This window comes from Streptopelia decaocto (genome assembly GCF_964273445.1).
Source record: "Streptopelia decaocto genome assembly, chromosome: 4".
Lineage (NCBI taxonomy): Eukaryota > Metazoa > Chordata > Aves > Columbiformes > Columbidae > Streptopelia > Streptopelia decaocto.
Window position 1 is genome coordinate 33484543 of NC_138658.1, and position 22389 is coordinate 33506931.

Genomic DNA, 22389 nt, shown 5'->3' on the forward strand with positions numbered 1-22389 from the left:
CTAACATTCTTGTATTCCCATCTTTTTTTCCTTGTGTGTTGCTTGGTTCTGGGATGGATTATTCCATTGGGGCATTTCAGGAGCTTTCAATAGAAGGAAGATGCACATCCAACAGAAGTTAGTAAAAATATACTCCAACAGTTCTATAATTGTAATCATACTGGCACCACAAAACAATCCAAGCTGGCCACCTACATCAGCTGTAATAGATGGAAATAAACATATGTCATACTAAGCATTTGATTTAGTCTAGCAAGCAAAAAAAAACCCCTGCCAGGTTCAAGTGTTAAATAAATTCAATAGATGTAAGCCATTGCTTTAAGAAAACAGAATTCATATTCTTAAGAATGTTTATTGGAGAAGACTAATATGTTTCTTAACATTCTAAATAAAGCAAGTACAACACAGCACATCATACTGTGAAACAGATACTTAAAATATTTCCTACTTGTATGCATTTTTAACCATTCTCTTGCTTCTCCTCCCTATGTTCTTACAGTCCTGCCTGTGCTATAGACATAAACCAGTGCCGAACTTAATTCTTGCTCTCAGCTGCTGTCCATACTGCAGGTTCTTTAATGCGATGACAGGAGACAGTATCAAAATTTACCATGAGACAGGCATGATTATTACCATTATAATATAAAAAGTATTGCTTTTTGTTTAGAAACCCACATAGGCTATGACTTGGGATGGAGGACTGAATAAAACAGGTTTGTTTCTGTGGGGTTTTTATTTTTAGATTAATTATCAACCAGCAATAAATAAATATTAAACCTTCACTTACCTATCAACTCTGATATAGTCAAGGCCTTCTGCTGCTGTGTTATTTTGTAGCTCAGATCATTATATTTAATGTCAATACACACAAGGTTCTTCCTAATGACAAATGCATATTGTATTACTTGAAACAGTCAGGAGTGCTGTTCATTTTTACCAACATTTATCACCTGGGACCAGGTTCAGGGAGACTGATGGTGTCTTTTACAGAGAAATTAGATGAGTATTATCAAAATGAGTTAGATGACTGAAGAAAGTAAAAGTATCCTAATAACAACAGTGGAAACAGGAGTTTGTCAGATGAGTAGGTCTTCAGGCTGCATAGATCTATACTGCAAGACTTGTACTTTTTAATGGTCACAGAGATAAGTTTGAGTGGAATTGTCAAGCATCCTGACCTACAACAGAGAGTGCTTGGAAGTGTACTCTACCACTCTTGATTATATGCAGCTGTATATTTAATTGTGCTTATTTTCATGGGCATGTTTGTGCAGAAGAGCCCTTGTCCTACACTTGCATGTTTACTTCTATCCTCTGCTAATAGCCTCGCTTACCTAATTATATTCTTGCCTGCTGCAAAAGTGGAAGAGTAGGTAAATCTCAGTTGGAGCAAGACCTGTGGAATGATTCAGTGTGAGTAAAGAGCTCATCTTTACTATATCATGTCTACATAAAGATTCTGCCTGACACCTAAATAGAATATAAACATAACATTTGTGGAATAAAACAGACCAAAACTGATTGCACGCAAAATGTTGTGACCTTTAAGAATAAAAGTAGCAATTATTATTCGGAAGTGTGAACAGCTACAGGCTTTTGGGTTGACAGTGATAATGAGCTCATTAAAAATATTAATGAAAATAGAGTATTTGCTATACAGAAAGATCACTGCTATCTCTTTAGGTGCTAATTCTAGAACTCAGGTAGCACTGAGTAATAAAAAAATTCTTATTCTCACCACTTCTATTAATAAGACTTCCCGTCATTGCTATGGAGTTGCTAGCAGAGCTATCCAATAAATATTTATCTTTTCCCTTCTTACATCTTCAGAAATCTATTGATTTCTACATTTTATAGTTTGAAATATGTACTTGTTAATATGTGGGCAGGATTTCTATTGGTTAAGGCTTGGTAACAAGAGAATGTCCTGGATTTTCACTTGCTTAATTGAATAATTACTGTGTTGCACATGATGTTTACAGACAATAAAATAATCAACAAAGATAGAATGTTCTCAAAGGATTAGTATCTTTTGCATATAACAAGAGGTTTAGTTTTAATAATCTTCAGGGGGGACAGACTCTTTAGTAGGGCCTGTAACGATAGCACAAGGAATAATGGTTTTAGACTAAATGAGGAAGACTTTTTTATGATGAAGGGGGTGAAGCACAATGGTATAGGTTTCCCAGAGAGGTGGTGGATGCCCCATCCCCTGAGACATTCAAAGCCAGGCTGGATGGGGCTCTGAGCAACCTGATCTAGTTGAAGATGTCCAAGCTCATTGCAGGGGGGTTGGACTAGATGACCTTTGAAGGTCCCTTCCAACCCAAACTATTCTGTGATTCATATAGACTGATGGCTTCAAGAATGAGAAAACTGAAGTCACTGAGAGAGTGAAACACTCCTATTTCATTACCCATATTTTCCACAGTTCTTTATAAACATATTTTGATATTGTGGATATTATGAGTTCATGTAGCACCTTAGTACTTATTTGTACTGCTGACATCTGCTTCTGTGAGCAAGAGGCAGTTCAGTTCATTGACTTCAGTTGTGGAAGGAGGAAGATTTATCTTCTCTATCGGATGGATTGCTTGTGTGGATAGGTTTGATAACCCTGCCCTTTCTTTATTCTTAATTGTAAAAGTGGTCAAAATTTTGTTATAAGAGATCAATGACACAGAAGGTAACTGAAAATAGTACTTTTTAACGGCAGTATCTATTTTACGTTATCCAAAAGCCTTAGATGTATGAAAATATATTTTAATATATAGAAACATGTATAGACGTTAACAAATTTTGTCTAAGAGATTATCTCACAGACATGATTAATACAACCCATAAGAATATATTTTAAAATTGATAATTTCTTCATTAGACAAGGTGTTAAGCAAGATTACCTGATGTATTCTGTGCTTTTCTTCAGTTTTTCAGAAAAGTATTTTATGGCGTTTTCTCCTCCAAAACTTGAATAGGTGACAGTAGTAGGATAATCTGTTTCTTCACATGGAACAGGGCAAGTAGAATTGTGAGTTCCTACTGTACATAATCCTTTTATTTCTATGTCATCTGAAATTTTGTGAGACGGAATTTACATAACATTTATTAAAAAGTACACAGTTTACAGACTTTTTAAAACTTACAAAATTACCTTTGATAAACATATGGCTTAGGTATCCTGAGAGAAGCAGATACTTATTTGATCCTTCAAAACTGTTAAGTATTTGTTACTGGCACTTGGAAATTAGTGCACAGTAATAAGGACTGAGATTTTTTTTTTTTGGTCATTTTTTCCAAAGAAATTCAGCATGCATGAGTCTTTCTTCCTCCACTGGGGCCTCGTGCGTTTACTTTTTCTCATCCACAGTTAAACAGTAGGACTACAGAAAACTTTCCATGTTCTGTGCTTGCTTTCTAATCACATACATAAGTAGTATATGTACATATATAATCCTTGGTCTTGATGTCTGCCTGCAGTATTTTCCAGAAAGTCTGTTGTAGTGACTTAAAAATTTTGTATCTACTGTGTGCAGACTATTTGCTTATGGAAATGAATTGCATTTGGAGCACTCTGAAAATAGAGAATTCATTTTACTTTTGAAAATATAAAACCTTTAAGGCCAGTGATTTAGAAATATATTTTTTTCAGTTAGCAAACCTGTTATTTTTATATCTCTATATAAACAAGTATATTTTTATATAACTCTGCTCTTCACTTTTCTGTCACATACAAGAAGAATACAACATTTGAGCTGTAAGGGTGATACCACAAAGATGCAAAAATGCAAGCCAGAGGCTTGATAACTGAAAACAGATTAAGTGAACATTCTTCCCTTTTAAACCATTTTCGATTACTAAAATGAATTATTATTTTTGTGGGGTTTTTTGTTTGGTTTTGGTTTGTTTTTACTTGTCATCTATTTAATGCTCTCTGGTTCCTATTTTTAGAATATTAAATGAACTGGGATGTATTCCATTTCAGTATTACTTTCAGTATTTTGTTTTAAGTGATAGATGTTGCCTAGAAAGCCAATTTGGAATTGGCTTTCAAAACATGAAGTTATTACTTACGGACTGCTGGATAAACACAACTGTAAAACTTCAGCAAATCACATTCTGTTCCATTTCCTTAAAAATAAAAAACAAGCTTCAGGATCTCCAATTAACAATCTAACACTTAGCTCTGATTTGTACTAAACTGCAACGTAATGCCGTTGAAGCCTGCTCGTCACTTCGTGCTTATCGTCATTATACAATTGAGAAATCAATTCAGTTGGGCCCAGTGCAGTTACCAACACCAGAAGGGAAACATAGTGAGGAGAGACAACGGACCGAGCCAGGAGGCTTGCTGTTGGTGCAAACATCTTTACAATGTGTGCCACCCAGAACTGCCTTTAAGGTTGTAGTTCACTCTGTTTTTCCTAGTGGATATGAAAAAACAAAGTAGGGTAGATGGAATATATGGTTACACCATATGTGTTTCAGCAAAAGATTTGAACTTCATGCAAGAGTTGTTCGGAGACCTGAGGGGTAAGAGAGCACCCTGAGCAAACAGCAAAATTTTCTGATTTCAAATGGTTTCAATCTCAGCCCATTTTTTCCCTTGCATGAAGACATTGCTTAGCAGTTTAGCACACCATTAAAAAAGCATTGCCCTCCTTTAGCTGTCACTGTATAAAGCTTTGACTCTGGGTATGGGAGATCTAGGCTTAATTTCCTTCTCAAACCCCGTGCCATGAGAGCTTCCAGGCAATTACCAACCTCATTTCCAAGAGGCTGTCAAAAAAACAGGCTAGAGACTACTCATTAATGGGTCTCCCTTAGTGAAAACATTCTACCTTGCTTCAGGATATTTGAAAGTACATTGAGTCAGAAAGTGCAGGCATGACACTGACTTTCTTGCCCACTAATTGACAAAGAAGAGCTGTGAGAGTGGAGATTTTTGGTTCCAGCTCTTGCTTCAGAGAGAGGTGACAGTATTATCATTACTTTTAATGCTGAAAAAGTGGGAAGGAGAAGGCTGGTTAGATCTCAGTGTTACTGCGTTACATTTCTCAAGTGATTAAGATGCCTGGATTCTTGAATGGGGAGTACTACAGCATACACCTGTACTCCACAATTTGGGATGATTAGGTGGCTCCGCGCAGCCTTTTGGCTTTTACAGAGCCCTCTTCTGATGCTAGACTCTTTCCAGGGTTTGTGTGGAAGACCTCAGTTTCTGTTTTCAAGTAATCAGTCCTGTCACGGCTGCTAAACACCTGCAAAGTAGGTTTTCTGTGGTACATGTGAAAATCTCTGACTACTTGTGTATTTAGTTCCAGCTCTTTAGGAATTCAGGTTGAAGAGTACAGACTTGTCTCACAACCCTAAGGCATAATTTTTTCTTGCAAGTTTTTTGGTCTGTATCCTAAGAATAGTCAATGACCCAGATGCTAGATCTAGAGCTGACCCGATATTTTGCTTTTTTCTATGAACTGAAAAAAGAAAAAAAGACTAGTTTTAATGAATCCCAGCTGTAGATATCTCTCAAGCATATGCCCCATCTCCTTTGCTGCTCAGTAACAAGTGGGGTCTCCTATTAAGATCATTAGCATATGGTAGAATTATATTTCTGAGAAATACCTGGAAGAATGAATGGCAAACAGCCACACCAGTCCTGTATGTACCGAGCTTTGCATTCCTGCAAACATCCATTAGTACTGTAAGTCTTGTGGTACTGAAGCTTTATATCAGGGTTGCACTCTCCCCATGGGTATTCTTGAATAATTGACTGTAGGATAACAGTAACAGAAGATAATTTTTTTTTTTGCCTCTGTTTAAATTTAGATATTATTTTCTCACATTTTAAAGTGCTGAAGGACGGCTGTTGAGGACATGAGCAGTAACGTTGTGATTTAATTGGAGGCAATTGCAGTCCATGCTTTTAGGATTATAAAATCATCTCCCCCTCTCACAGCAAAAGCAGGATCTAATCAGACAGGCTAGTGTAGAAGAGTAGTCCGCTCCACTTGGATTCCGCTAGGAATCTGAGATAACCATAATGGTAACAGAATGTGTTGATGGGGAGATGCCATGGTGTACTTGTGTCATTATATGTCAGAGAGACTGTAACATGTTAGTAAAGAAAGGCTGACTTTAATAGATACAGATTGTGAGGACCAATGACATCCCCTCCAAAAATAGCCATAATTTTGTTTGTGGCTGGAGGAAATGTTATTTTTAGGAGTCACTTTGGCATGATAAATACTTTAATTTCCAAAATGTGTAATTCATTGTCTCACTTCAGAATAGAATTAGAGACAATAAAGTCCAATTATTTCCACTTACCTTCAGCTGTCGGATTGCAACCTGTGCATGCATGCCAACTGGTGTTAATAAACCTAAACCATCAAAGCGTGGACGCTCTTTGGGTGAATGGATAACAAAAGTCATACCAGCATCGGTATAACCAAGATCAGGTTCATCAGTGAATTGTTCCTGATAGAAAAGCAATTATTTTAAATTATTTTGGCTTTGCTTACCATCTGAAGCTTTAGTTATATTTAAAATGGTACTATACTTTTTGTATTTGGTCTCGTATCTCTGCTCACAGTTTTGGCACTTCACAGAAAAGTATAGAAGCAGACTGACTTGAATTTATTTTGTTGATTACCTCTGTGAGTTTTCCTTCCAGTTACTATAAAATTTCAGGTTTTTTATTCCCTCTGGCATCTCCCAATTTCAAAGCAAGAAGACATAAATGAACATTTACTCATAACCTTGATACTTGTGCGTTTTATATGAAACTACTCATCACATTTTGGCAAACTTTCCATTACTTTTCCAGAACCTGTCACTCCTGCCTCATAATTCCTAGAGAACAAAAGCGAATGTCTAAGTTATTTATCAATCTAGATTTTAGTTTTGCCTGAATGGTCGGGTAGTGAGGTGGACAGTGAACTGGCTGAAGGAAAGAAACCAGAGAGTTGTGGTCAATGGGGCAGAGTCTAGTTGGAGGCCTGTATCTAGTGGAGTGCCTCAAGGATCGGTACTGGGGCCAGTACTATTCAATATATTCATCAATGACTTGGATGAGGGAATAGAGTGCACTGTCAGCAAGTTTGCTGATGACACCAAGCTGGGAGGAGTGGCTGACACACCAGAAGGCTGTGCTGCCATCCAGTGGGACCTGGACAGACTGGAGAGTTTGGCGGGAGAAACGTAATGAAATATAACAACAAGGGCAAGTGTAGAGTCTTGCATCTGGGCAAGAACAACCTCAGGTTCCAGTATAAGTTGGGGAATGACCTATTAGAGAGCAGTGTAGGGGAAAAGGGCCTGGAGGTCCTGGTGGACAGCAGGATGACCATGAGCCAGCACTGTGCTCTTGTGGCCAAGGCCAATGGCATCCTGGGGTGTATTAGAAGGGGTGTGGTTAGCAGGTCAAAAGAGGTTCTCCTTCCCCTCTACTCTGCCCTGGCGAGACCACACCTGGAATATTGTGTCCAGTTCTGGGCCCCTCAGTTCAAGAAGGACAGGGAACTGCTGGAGAGAGTCCAGTGCAGAGCCACAAAGACGATTAAGGGAGTGGAGCATCCCCTTTATGAGGAAAGGCTGAGGGAGCTGGGTCTCTTGAGCTTGGAGAAGAGGAGACTGAGGGGTGACCTCATTAATGTTTATAAATATGTAAAGGGTGAGTGTCATGAGGATGGAGCTCAGGCTCAGGCTCCAGGCTCTTCTCTGTGACAAGCAATGATAAGACAAGGGGCAATGGGTACAGACTGGAACACAGGAGGTTCCACTTAAATGTGAGAAGAAACTTCTTCTCAGTGAGGGTGACAGAGCACTGGAACAGGCTGCCCATGGGGGTTGTGGAGTCTCCTTCTCTGGAGACATTCAAAACCTGCCTGGACACCTTCCGGTGTAACCTCATCTAGGTGTTCCTGCTCTGGCAGGAGGATTAGACTAGATGATCTTTTGAAGTCCCTTCTAATCCCTAACATCCTGTGATTTTGTGATCTCACAAGGTGATATTTCCTGAGCTTTCTGGGTTTTGTTGGTCAAAGACAATTCTAATAAGGTCAGAGACTACAGTGCAAAGACCAGATCTTAACTGGCATTGAGAACTTAGGGCTGCTGCTGCTACAACTGAAATTCAGTATTGCTTAGAAATTGGCACCATATGAACTTCTCTAATGGGCCTTTTGTTAAAATGAAATTATGTTATCCCAAAGTGCTTGTATAAAATTAAATTACTACTTTGACATGTTTCAGTTTTAGGTGAACTGTACATATATACATATCTATGCCCCTCACAACTTTCAAAATCATTTAGCTGGGAACAGAGTCAATAATAATTCTGACTTTTAAAATCTGTATTAGAACTTTCCTTTAAAATACCCTCTCATAAATAATCTTGATACAGAATTTTGTGCATGAAATTCTGAAGGTCTGTCTAAAACCAACCAACAAAACCAAGCCCAAACCAAAACAACTCTGCTCATTTATAAGATATTACATGATTTGTTGTTTATAATCATTAGGATAGCTGTACCTGTTGGACATCAAAAAGCAAACGCAAACCTCTTCCAGACAAACTCACTCTTCTTGCCAAAATATCATTATGATTAAAAGTAAAGCAGTTTCCATATTCAGTGAAAACATGTTCAAAATCCTTCAATAAAGGAAAATAGGGAAGAGTAAAATGAAAGAAAGATCACTTGAAGTTTTCGTAGTGAATTACAGTGCAAGAGATGGACTACTGTAATTGTGTAGGTTGTGTTTGTTTGGTTTTTTGGGGGGTCTTGTGTGTGTGTTGGGTTTTTTTCTTTTCCAAAGGTAGTGCTATGTATTACAATCAGAAAAGTGGTAATTGGTGAAAATACTCAAAAATATTTCATCCTTTTCTGTAGAAAATAAAGCTTAAAGGGTACATTTCACATTGTTTATTAATATCTATGAGCGTCTCATTATTTAAAATTCCTGTGGACTCTGCATACAGTTACCCTGGCTCTCTATATTCTTGATCTCAAGAACAAAACTATGCAGGCGTGTCATGCAAAAACCTCTGTCCAAAATGGCATATAATGAAGGTCAGTTATAGAAGAGGTTGTTGGATACAGCCTGCAGGTGTGCCAGCGTTCAGAGGTGGCCGTCTGTGCAAAAGTGGCACTAAGCAGAAAGCAATTTAGCCTGAAATCCCCTTGTGCAGCTCAGGGAGTCCAGCAGGCTGTCTCTGCAGTCAATGGGAGAACTGGAGCCCTCAGAGTGCTTTAAAGCAGAGCTGTTTTCTCCATTGGCTGACTCTAAAGGGAAGACAGGGGGATTGCTGCAAAGCTAGATGTCTCAAGTTGAGTGGTAAGACTACATCCCCTTCCCCTCTATGCTACTGTTTTAGTAAAATGAACATGTTTACCTGTGGGTTACATGGCTTTCCAAAGAAATCACATTCTAGCAATGTGCTGCTGTTTAGATAAAACCCATTTTTTCTTGTAAACTCTTTGATGCTGAAGTTCTTGTTCCCAAGAAGAAAATCATGTAGCTCTTGAGAATATTTCTCTTCCACATGAGATTTGTGTTGAGCTCCAGACACAATGTTCCAAATTAAAAAAATTATTTTGAGGTTGCTTACTGCATGAGCTTGAAATCTGTCAATGGGAAGGAGAAAGAATTGCTTAGAACTCTGCAGAGTTATAGGACTGGTCTCAAGGCTGGTCTCACCAAATCTGTGACGTGATTTGTTGTCTGATCACAAGCTGCAAGTGATTTTTTGCTCACCACGTTGCACTTTGATCTCTACAACACGAATAAACAATATAGTCTCCATTTCTAGGAAGGTGTTTCCCATATCTGAAAACAGAAAATAGACACCTTCCCATGGCTATTCTGGACAGTCATATTGGAAACATTTCTGTTGTGTGGTTGTTTATTAAAAAACAAAGAAAAACAACAACGAAAGAGAGTAGATTATCCATCTGCATAAACCACCAAACAGATTTGTAGAACTGATGACAAGCTGAACAGCTTACATGTGGGAAGCTACCTGGGAGGAGCTGTTCCTTTCAAAAAAGCTGTCTTCCATCATTTAGAAAATCGATTTCTAAGTGCAGTAATCTCTTATACCTGCTTTACTAATGCAGTATGCCCCAGTGTAGAGACAGTCTAGCTTCCCATGAGCGATGTGTGTGGTGACACAGTGGTATAAACCAAGGAGGATCCTTACTCCTAGAATCCACTTGAAAAATCTCAAAAACATGATGAGGCATTGGAGGTCCTTTCCTGAAGTACAGCACTTAAGTTCTTTATTGAAGTAAGAGTTTGCAGAACAGTTGTAAATATAAAAAGATAATAAATACAACTGAAACTACACTACCATGTTCTTTAGAATTGCTATTTTATGTGATCCTATTTTTAAAAACCTATCAATGCATTTGTATAATAGATCTTAATGCCCCAGCTTAGGGAAGATTAGTAGGAATAACTCTTCATGACTGAATTTGAGTCAAAAAATAAAGACAAAGGTAGATTTGTGCCTGTTTGTCCTGCCAACAGAAAAAGCCAGTTACTAAAAACAGGAGGGAAGCATAAGCAACAGATGGATGTGGCAGCAAACTATCACTTGGACAACCACCCTGCTTGGTAGCTGACTACTTACAATGTGCTGCTGCTATAGTTACAAGAAGTGAGGCATTTTTATAATAGACAGCCCACTGTAACTAGAAGGGACTTCCATCTGCAGTGCACATTGTGCACTATAACCCAGGACAGATTTATGCAGGGTGATGGGAAGGACACACAGCAAGGCAAAGCAGCTCCAGATATGTGAGACTTGGACTTCTGTCTGATTCTGCCAGCAAAAGGTACAAGATAAGAAAACAATTCTTGAGGAAACAATGTGGGTAAACTTTCTGTATTTCTAAACCTGTTCCTAAGTCATATATTTACCCTAGAAATCAGGCATGGGTTTGTTACATAATTTTCAAAGCGGCTGCATCTGAATCTTGACCATTATATTCAAATGTAGAAAACTGTAATGAAGTTCCTGCTTAGATACGTTGACTTCCAAAGAAAACAAATGCTTCTCTCCTGTAAATCCCACTGTCATCAGCTGGAACCATAAAGGCTGAGCACCTCTGAAAAAGAAAGTGTCTGCTTTGCCTAAGACTTCCACACTTGTATGAGGTTTCTATTGTAATATCTCTATTTGCAAATCTTTTGTTTTTAACTTGGATGTGACTGATAACTGTCCCTTGGTTAAGATGTAGAAGCAACACTCATACGTGAAAGAACAAAAAACAACAACCTCCCTTCCTTGATTCTCATATTTTCGTCTTCCTTTAAATATCATGTGGTGGTGTGGAACACATGCTCCTCAGAGCCATATTTTCCTTATTTCATGTGATTTGTTCAAGCAAGTTGTGGAACCTGACTGCTTTAGATAAAGAGGTGTTGCCTCTCAAGAGCAAACAACAAACATAACTTTTACCTGTTCAAGTTGCAAAAAGTCACAGCAGGGAATTTGACATTTTCCACATACTGAACTACCACTGCAGTTGTGGTTGGCCAGCTGAAGTAGTACATGAAACGACTGCAGATTTGCCAAATGACAATAGTAAGGCAGCCTGTGACTACTAACAGCCACAGCACTTTGCGAGTCTTGCTCCGCGTTTGAACAATATTGTGCACTCCATGAAATGAAGTGGATGAGGCAAACTCCTGATGATACTTCCTTCTGTCTTCCAAATGTGGCAGCAGTTTCTCTGTCAAGCACAATCGCATCTTTTCCAACATTCCTTAATATGGAGCAAAGTGAAAACACGATTTTAAAACTAGCATTTAAATGGCACTTAAGTAAACCATGTAATTTTGATATTGGAAAGTAGTTGTAAAATTCCTCTTTGTTTGTAAATTCTCTCTTTAAGTAGTGAACTTGCTTCTGAGGATAAAAGATCTGTGTGCTAAGAGATGAGCTCAGTGCTGCCTGACAACAGAGTATATCTTGTAATATTTTAAGCACACAAATTTTTAAGCACATTATTATAAAAAGTGGTTCCCCTTCTGTGGAAGAGATTAGATTTTTATGTTTCAGTGATCTAAACCCATGGGTTGCTGTGAACCTCCTGTAAAAAGTGAAGCATCCGATTTTTACCATAACATCCCATTAAAGGCCAGGTCCTTCATACTTGCTCTGAGAAATAAAGTAAAAAGGGAATGATATGAAAGGGATTTCCACTCTTTCACTACTTAAAGTTTCCATGTACAACTTGAAAGGTTACAGGTTCAAAAGGAAATCTGCTCTTTTTTTTTTTTTTTTAAGGTTTGTAGTTGTCTGGTTTTTTTTGAAACAAGAATGTTTTTAGTTGTCGTCTACCCCATTTTTTCCTACAAACTGATGTAAAAAAACCCAAACAAATCAAACAATTTTAAATTCTAAATTTAAGAGCTATAACAGCAATCAATACCTGGAAATGTAGTAATTTTCTTACGCTCTTTGCTGAATGATCTTTTGATCACATTTGAACAGAATGTTCTCTCTCAAAACATTCAAATGAGAGAAACTTAGTAAGACCTTTCCTGAATCTAGTCCTAATTGGACCAGTCTCTTTGCAAAATGCTTCATTTACATATTATCTGTTACTTTATTCTGTCATTAAGAATGTCTGTAAGAACAGTAAATGAAATAAAGTTTGTGAGACAATAATGAATAGTATCTGAAAATATATTATTTAGATCAATGCTTAACAGCAATTAAATGCTTCCCTAATTCATTTTCTTTTTAACAAAAAATAGATGTAATAGTGTGGCCTGCATAGTAGGAAGAGAATTTATCCTTTATAAGACTGATTTACTTGAGGCTATTACGGTTTGGTAAAGGAACAAAGGGAGGTAAGAGTGATCTGCCAAAGCTGTTGTGACCACAACAGTGCTCTAGGACGTTGCTTTGAACTCTACACAGTTTCTGGACTATGATAATGAAATCCGAGGTGGCGCTGCATTTCAAAATGTTTCTGAAGGGCAACAGTTTTCTTTATGTTGTTCTCTAAAGCTCTATGTAAAAACTTCGGTCAATACTGGTATAATTTACTGTGACCCCTTTTAATCATCAATACAATAAAAGTATTTTTGTCAAAGATGTGAATAAACTTGGTAGTTATAGAAGATGCAGAGGATGGATAAGTAAAAAAACAAGGAGGTAACTTAATGAGAGGAATCCAGGTCCAGGAACAGTTTGGAGCCAAATATAGAACATGCATGAAAGAACTAGTAAGGCAGCTCATATATTCAGGATGGGCTGCAAATTCTTCAGCTTGGGAAACTGATTACTGGAGGAACCCTGAGAACCATCATGGTTAGTCAGATAAGCCTGATTTTCCAGTCAGTGTTGTTAAAGAAGAAATGACTTCCTTGAGTGTATAACCAAGGATATATGGCCAGGGACATACTATTAAAAGCTTATGTAAAAAACTCAGAAATTCACAGGATCTTTAATGTTAACACTGTCAATTGAATTTAAAGGGGTTTTAAAAATTTAGTCAGCAAATAATTGATCACAATCTATAACTACTTGTAAAGGGAACTGGTAGATAATAATAATAGGCTCTTTGATCTAGTGGAGAAAAAGATGTAACAGGATGCACTGGAAAGAAGAGGAAGCCAAGTTTTTGCATAGCAAAAATAAGGTAGGTACAACATATTTATTTTTATATTCACAGTGTTTAATTGTGATTGGATTTTCATTAATAGACATATTAAGAAAGAGTGGCTTTTTAGAAGTTAGCTCATCTTCAGCTGGAGGTCTTAACTGGAAGGAGTTCTTTCAGGAAGGTTAAACGTGGTCTCTGTGCAAGGGTTAGTTAGTTTAGATAGATTTGTGATTTCCTCTTTGCCTTAAACTAAAAATCATTAAAGTATGGTATCATTCAGAGAAGTAATTGCCTGGTTAGAACTATGGTAGCTTTATTTTAAACGCATAAAGAACCAACAGCTAGAAACTTGTACTCACTTCTTAACTAACTGTACAGGTGTTTTTCTAAAAGCTTTTTTCATATCTCCTTTCTTCTTTATATCTTGCAAATGTACACTACTGCTATTTTTGGATAAAGTTACAAGAAAAAGGAGACAGATTTTCTCATTTTGGTTGTCAGTCCTGAAGAAAAAACTATGAAAATGTAACAAAACTCTTAGTAAAGCACTCTAAGATGTCTAGTCACATACCTTTAGCATCTGATCGAATGAATCTCCCAAGCTGGTCCATGAGGCTGTGCTTATTTCTGTAAGGAAGGAAAGGATGACAAGCTGCCTTATCACTGTGATCACTACTAGGTAATGGCTTTTATAGAAAACTAAATGGGAGGTGATACTCAATCACACATAACACTGGGCAATTTACCTGCCAGGGTTGCTATGTTTTGCCTTTAAATAACATGGTCTGCAAAGTAAAAGAGAAGATTATTTTTATGACAGGATCAGATGTATTTATATACATTTCAGGTACATATTATACTAATAATGTTTTGGGTGTTGCATCACCTTGCAATAAGAAATTCTAGAATATTCAGACCTGGGATATGCTTGAATAATGCTTTAGGAAATAATACTTTAAAAAAACCCTTCACATTCCGTCTCTGATCTGCAGGGGATGGGGAATGGCTGCTGCTTCTTTCATTCATTCTCTCAGTAATGATCCAGCTGACTGCCCACATTGTTCTTGCATTATCAGGTGGCTTGGCCCCTCAGTGCCTCACTGTCTAGATTTTTGCTAGCTGTTTTCTGGCCATATTATTCAAGCTGTGAGCCGCAAGGTAGAGCACTGAGCGCCATGTACTCATTCCCGTGTGACAAGCAGAAGATTTCTGTACTCAGCTTCTTGGAAATCCCAGCTCCGTTTGCCACTTTTGCCTCACCACTGAGGCTCTCTGCCAGGACAAGCTTTGCACAGCACTTGCATCCACTCAAGCAGCAAAGTGCTTAACAGTAAACTGGTTTTCAACATTTGTATGTAACTAATCCATATCTAAAATGCTGCCAAGCAGTTATTTGCAGATCCATTGAGTCTTATTATTGCAAACCACTCATGGAACCCAGACGACGCCTCTTGCTTGAGTTGCTTGAGTTCTTAAACCAAACTATGTTGGTCTTTTATATTGCTATGTGCATACAATTAAAAAGTACAAGGTTTTAAGTTGCTCTCTACAGAGCAAATATGATTCATCTTACTTGGTTTAAAAAAACCAAAACAAACGAAAAAACCTGTGAGTTGGTGCCTCACAAAGAGCCTTTATGCTTATGCAATATTTTGGACAAACGTGACTTGTGTTCTCCAGTTGTGTTTTACAAAATAAAATAATTTTTAAAATATTATTTCTTTTATGGTTGTTTTACATTAATTCTTAAGCAAACACTAGGGGGCGAAGGCCAGCCATCTTGTATTCATCTTTCCCAAATGGCTTGCACAAATAGCTTTCAGATTATAAATTGGTTACCAGGAGATTGATTTGTCTGCTTACTCCTTGCAGTGTGTATCTCATTATCTAAACAGCACATTTCCTAAAGCTTAATGCAGTAAAGGTAAGGAAAACCAACCAATGACAGAGGTGGTCATGGATTTTTGTATTCATACATATTGCAAAATTTGTACTCAAAATGTTATTTGAAGTCAGTCCTCAGTGCTGTTCGGTTTTTATCTTATGGTGCTAAATTAAAAAAAAAAATGCTGCAGCCAGCATAACTACGTGGCTATTTGCTGAAACAAATCGGTAATATGTTTCTGGTTAAGTTACTTCTTTATAGCCTCATTGCAGCAAAATGTCTTGTAGGAATTCTTATGGGCTACTGAGAGAAAATCACAGAATGATAGACTAGTTTGGGTTGGAAGGGACCTTCAAAGGTTGTCTAGTCCAACCCCCCTGCAATGAGCAGGGACATCTTCAACTATGGTAAAGTGTTTCTTTCCAACTTGTTTCATTGCATGAGGCTCTTTAAGTCCCTTATCAATATTAATGCTCCTTATAATGTTTTGCTAGCTCTATTTTTTTAATAGAAGCATCTCAAATATTATCTCTTTTTAAGACAGAGCAAGTCATGCATTTGCTAATATAGCAGACTGCAAATACTTATATTTAATTCATACAAAAATATTAGCAAAAATGGAATAACTGAGCAGAAATAGAAGTAGTGACCACCATCTGTACTGTTATAATGCATTGACATGGCTGTTTCGTGGCAAATGCTGGGATATGAGGAAAATTGGTAACTAATTGTATATACAACCATCTGTCTTGCTCTTTCCTTCAAAGTAGGTACATCAGTGGATTCGGTAAGGAGGGGGGGGTCACTGCAGAAGAAGGGGCTCAAGGAGTCTGAGGACTCATTTGGTCTCTGTCTGCATTGAGGCAGAATCAGCTATGACTGGAAAAATTATGAGCTCTCATCAATGTTTTCTAGTGCTCTACAGATACTAGAAATTGATTTATTTTTTGTTTTCTGATGTCTGTATTATCTTGCCATTATTTAAATAAGGTTACTCCTTTTCTCATCCCATTGTATATAGAAAATTGTTTATTATTAGTCCCTTTGAATCACAGAATCACAGAATGGTTGGAGTTGGAAGGGACCTCTGGAGATCATCTAGTCCAACCCACCTGCTAAAGCAGGTTCACTCAGAGCAGATCACACAGGAAGGTGTCCAGGCGGGTCTGGAATGTCTCCAGAGAAGGAGACTCCACAGCCTCTCTGGGCAGCCTGTTCCAGTGCTCTGTCACCCTCAAAGTTAAAAAGCTTTTCCTCATATTCAGCTGAAACTTCCTGTGCTTTAGTCTGTGCCCTTTGCCCCTCATCCTGTTGGTGGGCACCACTGAGTGTGATCCCATCCTCTTGACATCTACCCTTGAGATATTTATAAACATTGATGACATCCCCTCTCAGCCTTCTCTTCTCCAGGCTGAACAGACCCAGCTCTCTCAGTCTCTCCTCATAAGAAAGGTGCTGCAGACCCCAGTCATCTTCATAGCCCACCGCTGGACTCCCTCCAGTAATTCCTTTTCTTTGTTAAACTGCGGAGCCCAGAACTGGATGCAATATTCCAGATGCGGCCTCAGCAGGGCAGAGTAGAGGGGGAGGATAATGTCCCTTGACCTGCTGGTCACTCTCTTCTAGGGTGCATTAAGAATGAGTTTCCATTTAAAATTTCCAGCATAAAATTTTCTCTTTTCACAGTTTTTGCCTTTTGTTGCTTAACATGTTATTTTTTTGAATAACTGAAACATCCAGACAATTTCTAAAGAATTTCTTATCCACTAATTTGGTTATCACAACTGAAGTTCAAAAGAGCTATTCTTCTCATCACTGAAACTGCATATTACTTGTTTCAGTGCATTAAAATAATTTTGAATTTTGCCCCCATCTGGCATCATGTGACTATACCTTCCAGTCTGTTTTTATTCATTGATTTAAGAGGTGTGCAACCTATTCTGTTATCCAAACCATTAATGATAATATTGAATAGCATCAGATTAGCAAATTGTTATCAGTGTTTGTCCAGCCCTTTGCACTTGCTAGCCAGCTGTGCCATGGAGCAAACAGCAGCACGAGTACAGCCACGTGAAGGCACTGGAGTATGGCTCCAGATGTACCTGACTGGTAACCAGGATTCAGGTCTTTAGGAGGGGAAAAAACAACAGCCTTCCTAAAGAATTGCACCTTGCCACGTGTGACTGCAAGGCATTAAAAGAGCATAGGTTTGCCTTGGGACAACTCTGTGGCATGCATTCCAGATATGTTGTTTTTCCCAAGTTTATAGTTTGGTTTATACCGATGCATTTCATTGATGAAAGGAGGAGGTTTTGGCAATAACAGTGAAAGAACATTTTCTCCATACTTGGGAAATAATTAGCAGACAGAACATGAGGAATGTAAATTGTTCCTCTGGGACAATTCAGAGAACAGGCTGCTTCACCGTCAGAGTACAACTTGTGGGCATGTAAGCACGATCAGCATGAGTGCTGTATATGTACAAAATACAGGTGTAGGAAGAACTGGTGGTAATCTAAGAGTTCCCTTTCAAGCACAGTTTTGAGACAGGAAATTTGGTACCAGCATTAACAAAGTCAGATACTGTCTGATGTGAAAGAAATTCTGCTGCATTCCTCTGAGCCACAAATGATAGACAGCAGTGGGGAAATTGTGCTGGGATATGTGAAACATAAATGGAAGTTAAAGGTATGCTGGGAAGTGATGACACAGTTCTTTGTCTTTAAGAAGTAGAACAAATACAATATTGAAAAAAAAAAAAAACAAAAAAAAATTCCTTGCAGCACTATCTCTTCTCTTTGTTTGTAGTTTACAAGACCTTGAGCTCTGTTCCTCCCCCACATACAAATGTCTGATTGGATTATTAATATTGCATCAACTTTAAGCTTGTTTGGTTTAGCTTTGAGTCACTACATTTTATTTTTCTTAAAACCAACTGTTAATTTCAAATGCTACTCAAATAGCAAGTCCAGTTTTGAAAAATCATAAAACAGTCATTTGAAAATAGGGCATGTTTTGGTACCAAATTTATCTTGTCCTCTTTGCCTTTCTTTCATGTGTCTTTATTCCCCTCTCTGTCTCTTGTTATATTATTAAGTTGGCTGGGGAAGTGATTTTTGTTCAGTGCTTGTATAGCAGCCAGTGCAGTGAGGTTCTGGCTTATGCCCCAGGGTGCTTCACCTGTGCAATTTGAGTTGCACCTTGTCAACCTAGACCTACCAGTAGCTGCTGTGCTGCATTTCACTATTATGGTTGTGTTTGTTATCCAAGAGACAAATTCTTTCATCACTATAATTTTGTGGGACTAACAATGCTCACATCTATACATTAAAAATATATTTGCCTTTTGAATGCTTCAGCTCAAAAAGGGCGCAACACAATCTACACAAGTGCAGAGAAGGATGACTGGTACTATAAAGGTATAGTACAGTTATTTCTCATAAGCCTATAAGCCATGACTTAGTACCAAACGGAAATTAAAATCACTTGATTACTTGTCAGGAAGTTTGAAACTAGCACAGGGAAATATTCTTTCATGTGATATACACTTCAGTTATGGATGTCATTGCTGCAGGCTGTGGATTCACATAAGGAGGGTTATGAAGTGCAAGGACACAGGCATCTTAGGAAGTCCTGGACTGTCAACATTGGAAAGTTAGATGGATATACTGGGGAAATTATCTCACTGTAAGCTTGCTTCTTAGTTTTGTTCGGTTTTGTTTTAATATTTGATTGTTTGTTTTGTTCTAATAGCTCTTCCCAAGGCACTCGCTAATTTCTTGTAGAAACTATTCAGCATGGCGTGACCTACTTGGATCTTTTGTCCAACTCACTGCAGCCACCATTACATAGGTAGAAGCTATCTCTGCTGGATAACTCCTGGTCTGTAATTCTGGGACAGCTTCAAGTGCCACTTGTTTGTAGCCAGAAGGTCTCCAAGCTCTTTGTTCAAGTTAATGAACACTGGAAAAACAAATTGTTCTGTGATGATTTTGTAATCAAAATGAGAGTTTGAGCAGAAAAAATGGGTGACACTGTCCAAACTATTTGTGTGTGCATTTTTTTCTTCTCCGTTAGTGGTTTCATGTAAGATAACTTGAGAGTTGGCTTGGGTGAATAGGTTACTTCCAGTTTAGTAGGAGAGAAGACCCTTGTTGGATTCATGACAATACATAGGAGGTCATTCTTACCTGTCCTCATCAGATGGATGTTTTAGACGTGGGGCCCCACACAATAAGAACATGCAGATTCTTGGCTCCAGCTGTATCTACAAAATATACTGCAGGACATCTCTGCCTTACATCAAACCTCTCCTTGCCCAAGCTGGAGGGATGCTCCCTTTTTGCCTTTACAGCAAGTCAGTTCAGTTTGCCTGTGCTCTGCAACCTTGTTTCGGCCGGGATGAGTAAAGCTACCCCAGCCTCCCCATGTCAACAACTGGGGAAGGGAAGGGGGAAGGGAAACAAAGTAAGGGGATGAGGGTGGACTAACACTTTCCCATGCTTGCTCATGGAGGCCATGATGGTTCACCTGAAGGCCACAAACTGCAGTTACAGGAAGCTGTGGATTTTTTTTTTTCATGCTGTGTTTAACTGTTTGTCTTGTATTCAGCCCAGTCACAAAACATACCATTCTCACTCTCTGCTAAAGGTTAGAGTCCTCTGATGTGTTTCTGGGATGAACAGGGGTCTCTCTGTCTTGACTTTCATGTGTTAAAAGTGAATAAATAAATAACTACAAAAAGCTCAAGGGCACGCACACACTATTGGTTTTCATAGCCTTGCTCGGTCATCCACAGCATGAACAGCAAGTTGTGTGTGTGGTTACATCTTCTTTGTGGTTATGAGTGTTCAGCACAAAAAAGGGAAATGAGGCGCATTTTGAGCAAAAAGCAGTACCATCAATTAAAGGTTACGTTTTGCTTCCAGATATATTCACATGGATGAGCTTTTTCATCAAACTCATTTATGATTCTGCTAGTATAAAGAGATGGTAAAGTAGCTGTAAAATCCCTGTCAGGGTATGAAGGCCACTCAAACCATTTAAAGAAAATTGAGATCCCTACAGTAAGCCCTAAATCTGAAGCAGCATGGCAGAAGCACATGTACTTCTAAGGGTGTCTGCAACCAAGCTGGAGTTGAAGGCTCTGAGTTGAGCCAAACCTGAGAGCTCTTTTAATCTGTGCTGTTATCTACACTGCCAACAGACAATTTCATCATCAGGTAGTACAAATCACTTTAAAAAAAAAAAAAAAATTAGCACCAGGTTCATTACACATTTGTGAAGCCTTACTGGGATCACCTGAATGTAGCCAGTAAGACGAATGAATGATGGCTCTGCATTGTCTGTGGTTTTATTTATTTATTAAGACCTATTTATCCACTGATCTTGGATAGTTTGAGATCTGTTGTAGTTGGAATGGCTAGAGAGCGGAACTCAGCTAGCATGAGATTAAATTTCCTTAAATGAATGGTTGCAAGGATAATATTATCCATTATATTATCCAGCTTTTTGGTAAATGATTGGTCTACAGACCTTGGCCTGGCTAGATATGCAATGCAGGTAGGAGTTACCAACTTTAAGTCCAATAATACTTTTTGCTTGTTTTTGAGGCCGGGCAGGGAAGAGGGCGGGCTTTTACTCAAGAAGTTGATATGAAGCTACTTCCAACATTTCTAGATTTCAAAGCGAATTGTGGACTGTTAAATTACTGAAGCATCAGATCAGACTCATTGAATTTATGTAAATTTTAGACAGAACATTTATTTAATTTGGGATTACCTATAAGAGGTAGAAAAGAGAGAGTAAATTATTTCTGGTTTGTGTGCAAAATCAGAGACTTCGTGTACTTTGCCTGGTAAACATGGGTTTGCATTTAATGTGAAGAATATAGTCTGTACTATTCTCTCTATAAAACATATACAAAATATAGAGGATGTATTCTAGATGCTAAAAACATTTGAAAACAAATTTACTAAGTAGTCTTTTTTTCTTAAAAACATTTTTTTTTCTCATAAAAATATATAACTTTAGCTTACTATCTTCATTCTGCATTGTATATGAAAGTAACAGCTTACTTATTTTTAATTATCCTTGCCAGGAAAAGGAATTGTTAAATTGTTGAGGCTTTTCTCGGATCTGAGTGATTATTGTGATAGCAGTATTTCATGTATTGAGAGCACCACAAAAAATATTTTTGTTTCTTATTTTAAATCAAAGTACAACGTACAAACATGTTTAGAGGAATATATTTTTCACTCAAGTGTAGGCCTGAAACAAACTGCTTGTGTTTCTTTTTTCCAATGTCTTTGCAGTTTTCTGATTATTTGGAGAATTATATTTTTGAATCCTCTCATGGATATCATAGAGTTCTTTGTTGATACTGAAATACAAGAGAAACTGACGCAAAGGCAGATATTGATGATAAAGGACGTAGGGGTGCTTGGGAAAGTCCTCTCAGCAGGAGGGTCCTGGGGATAGCTAAGCTTTCTGAATACACTAGTACAAGAGGGTTTAAGAGCAATGGTCATCAAGCAAGAGCAAGGAGAAGTGGCTATGTTTAATTCAGATTGCCATGTTTCATAAGTGTTACTAGGCTGGTGTTTTTTAGGACAAAGGTGCTTTGGGACCAGTGAGCTCTGAGGCTCTTAGAGAGTTTTTACATGTTGGAAATACTGGAAATAATTTTCTAAATCATGGTAGTCTTGCTGATTTATTTGGTTGACTGAACCTTGTCAGTCACTGAATCACGTGAGAAGTTTGTATAGTGCTTGGTTCAGATAGCATCCTCAGCTAGGTTTTCAGACAGTTTGGTAACCCTGAATCGATTAAGGGTAGTATTACTTCCCAAATAGGGAGCTGATGTTTTGCTAAGCACAGAGA

The 22389-nt window shown here is 38.0% G+C and overlaps 1 protein-coding gene across 1 annotated transcript; it reads right to left on the bottom strand.

Annotated features, from left to right (window-relative positions):
* On the bottom strand, positions 1 to 14233 carry ASIC5 (acid sensing ion channel subunit family member 5; the record flags this gene model as incomplete). The annotated part of the gene is made up of 10 exons (XM_082050983.1): positions 1 to 200; positions 788 to 879; positions 2901 to 3069; positions 4072 to 4128; positions 5623 to 5770; positions 6328 to 6477; positions 8534 to 8653; positions 9395 to 9626; positions 11465 to 11771; positions 14194 to 14233. 10 exons carry the CDS (start codon positions 14231 to 14233, stop codon positions 1 to 3), a joined length of 1515 nt encoding a protein of 504 aa, XP_081907109.1.
* Between the last annotated feature and the right edge of the window lie 8156 nt (positions 14234 to 22389).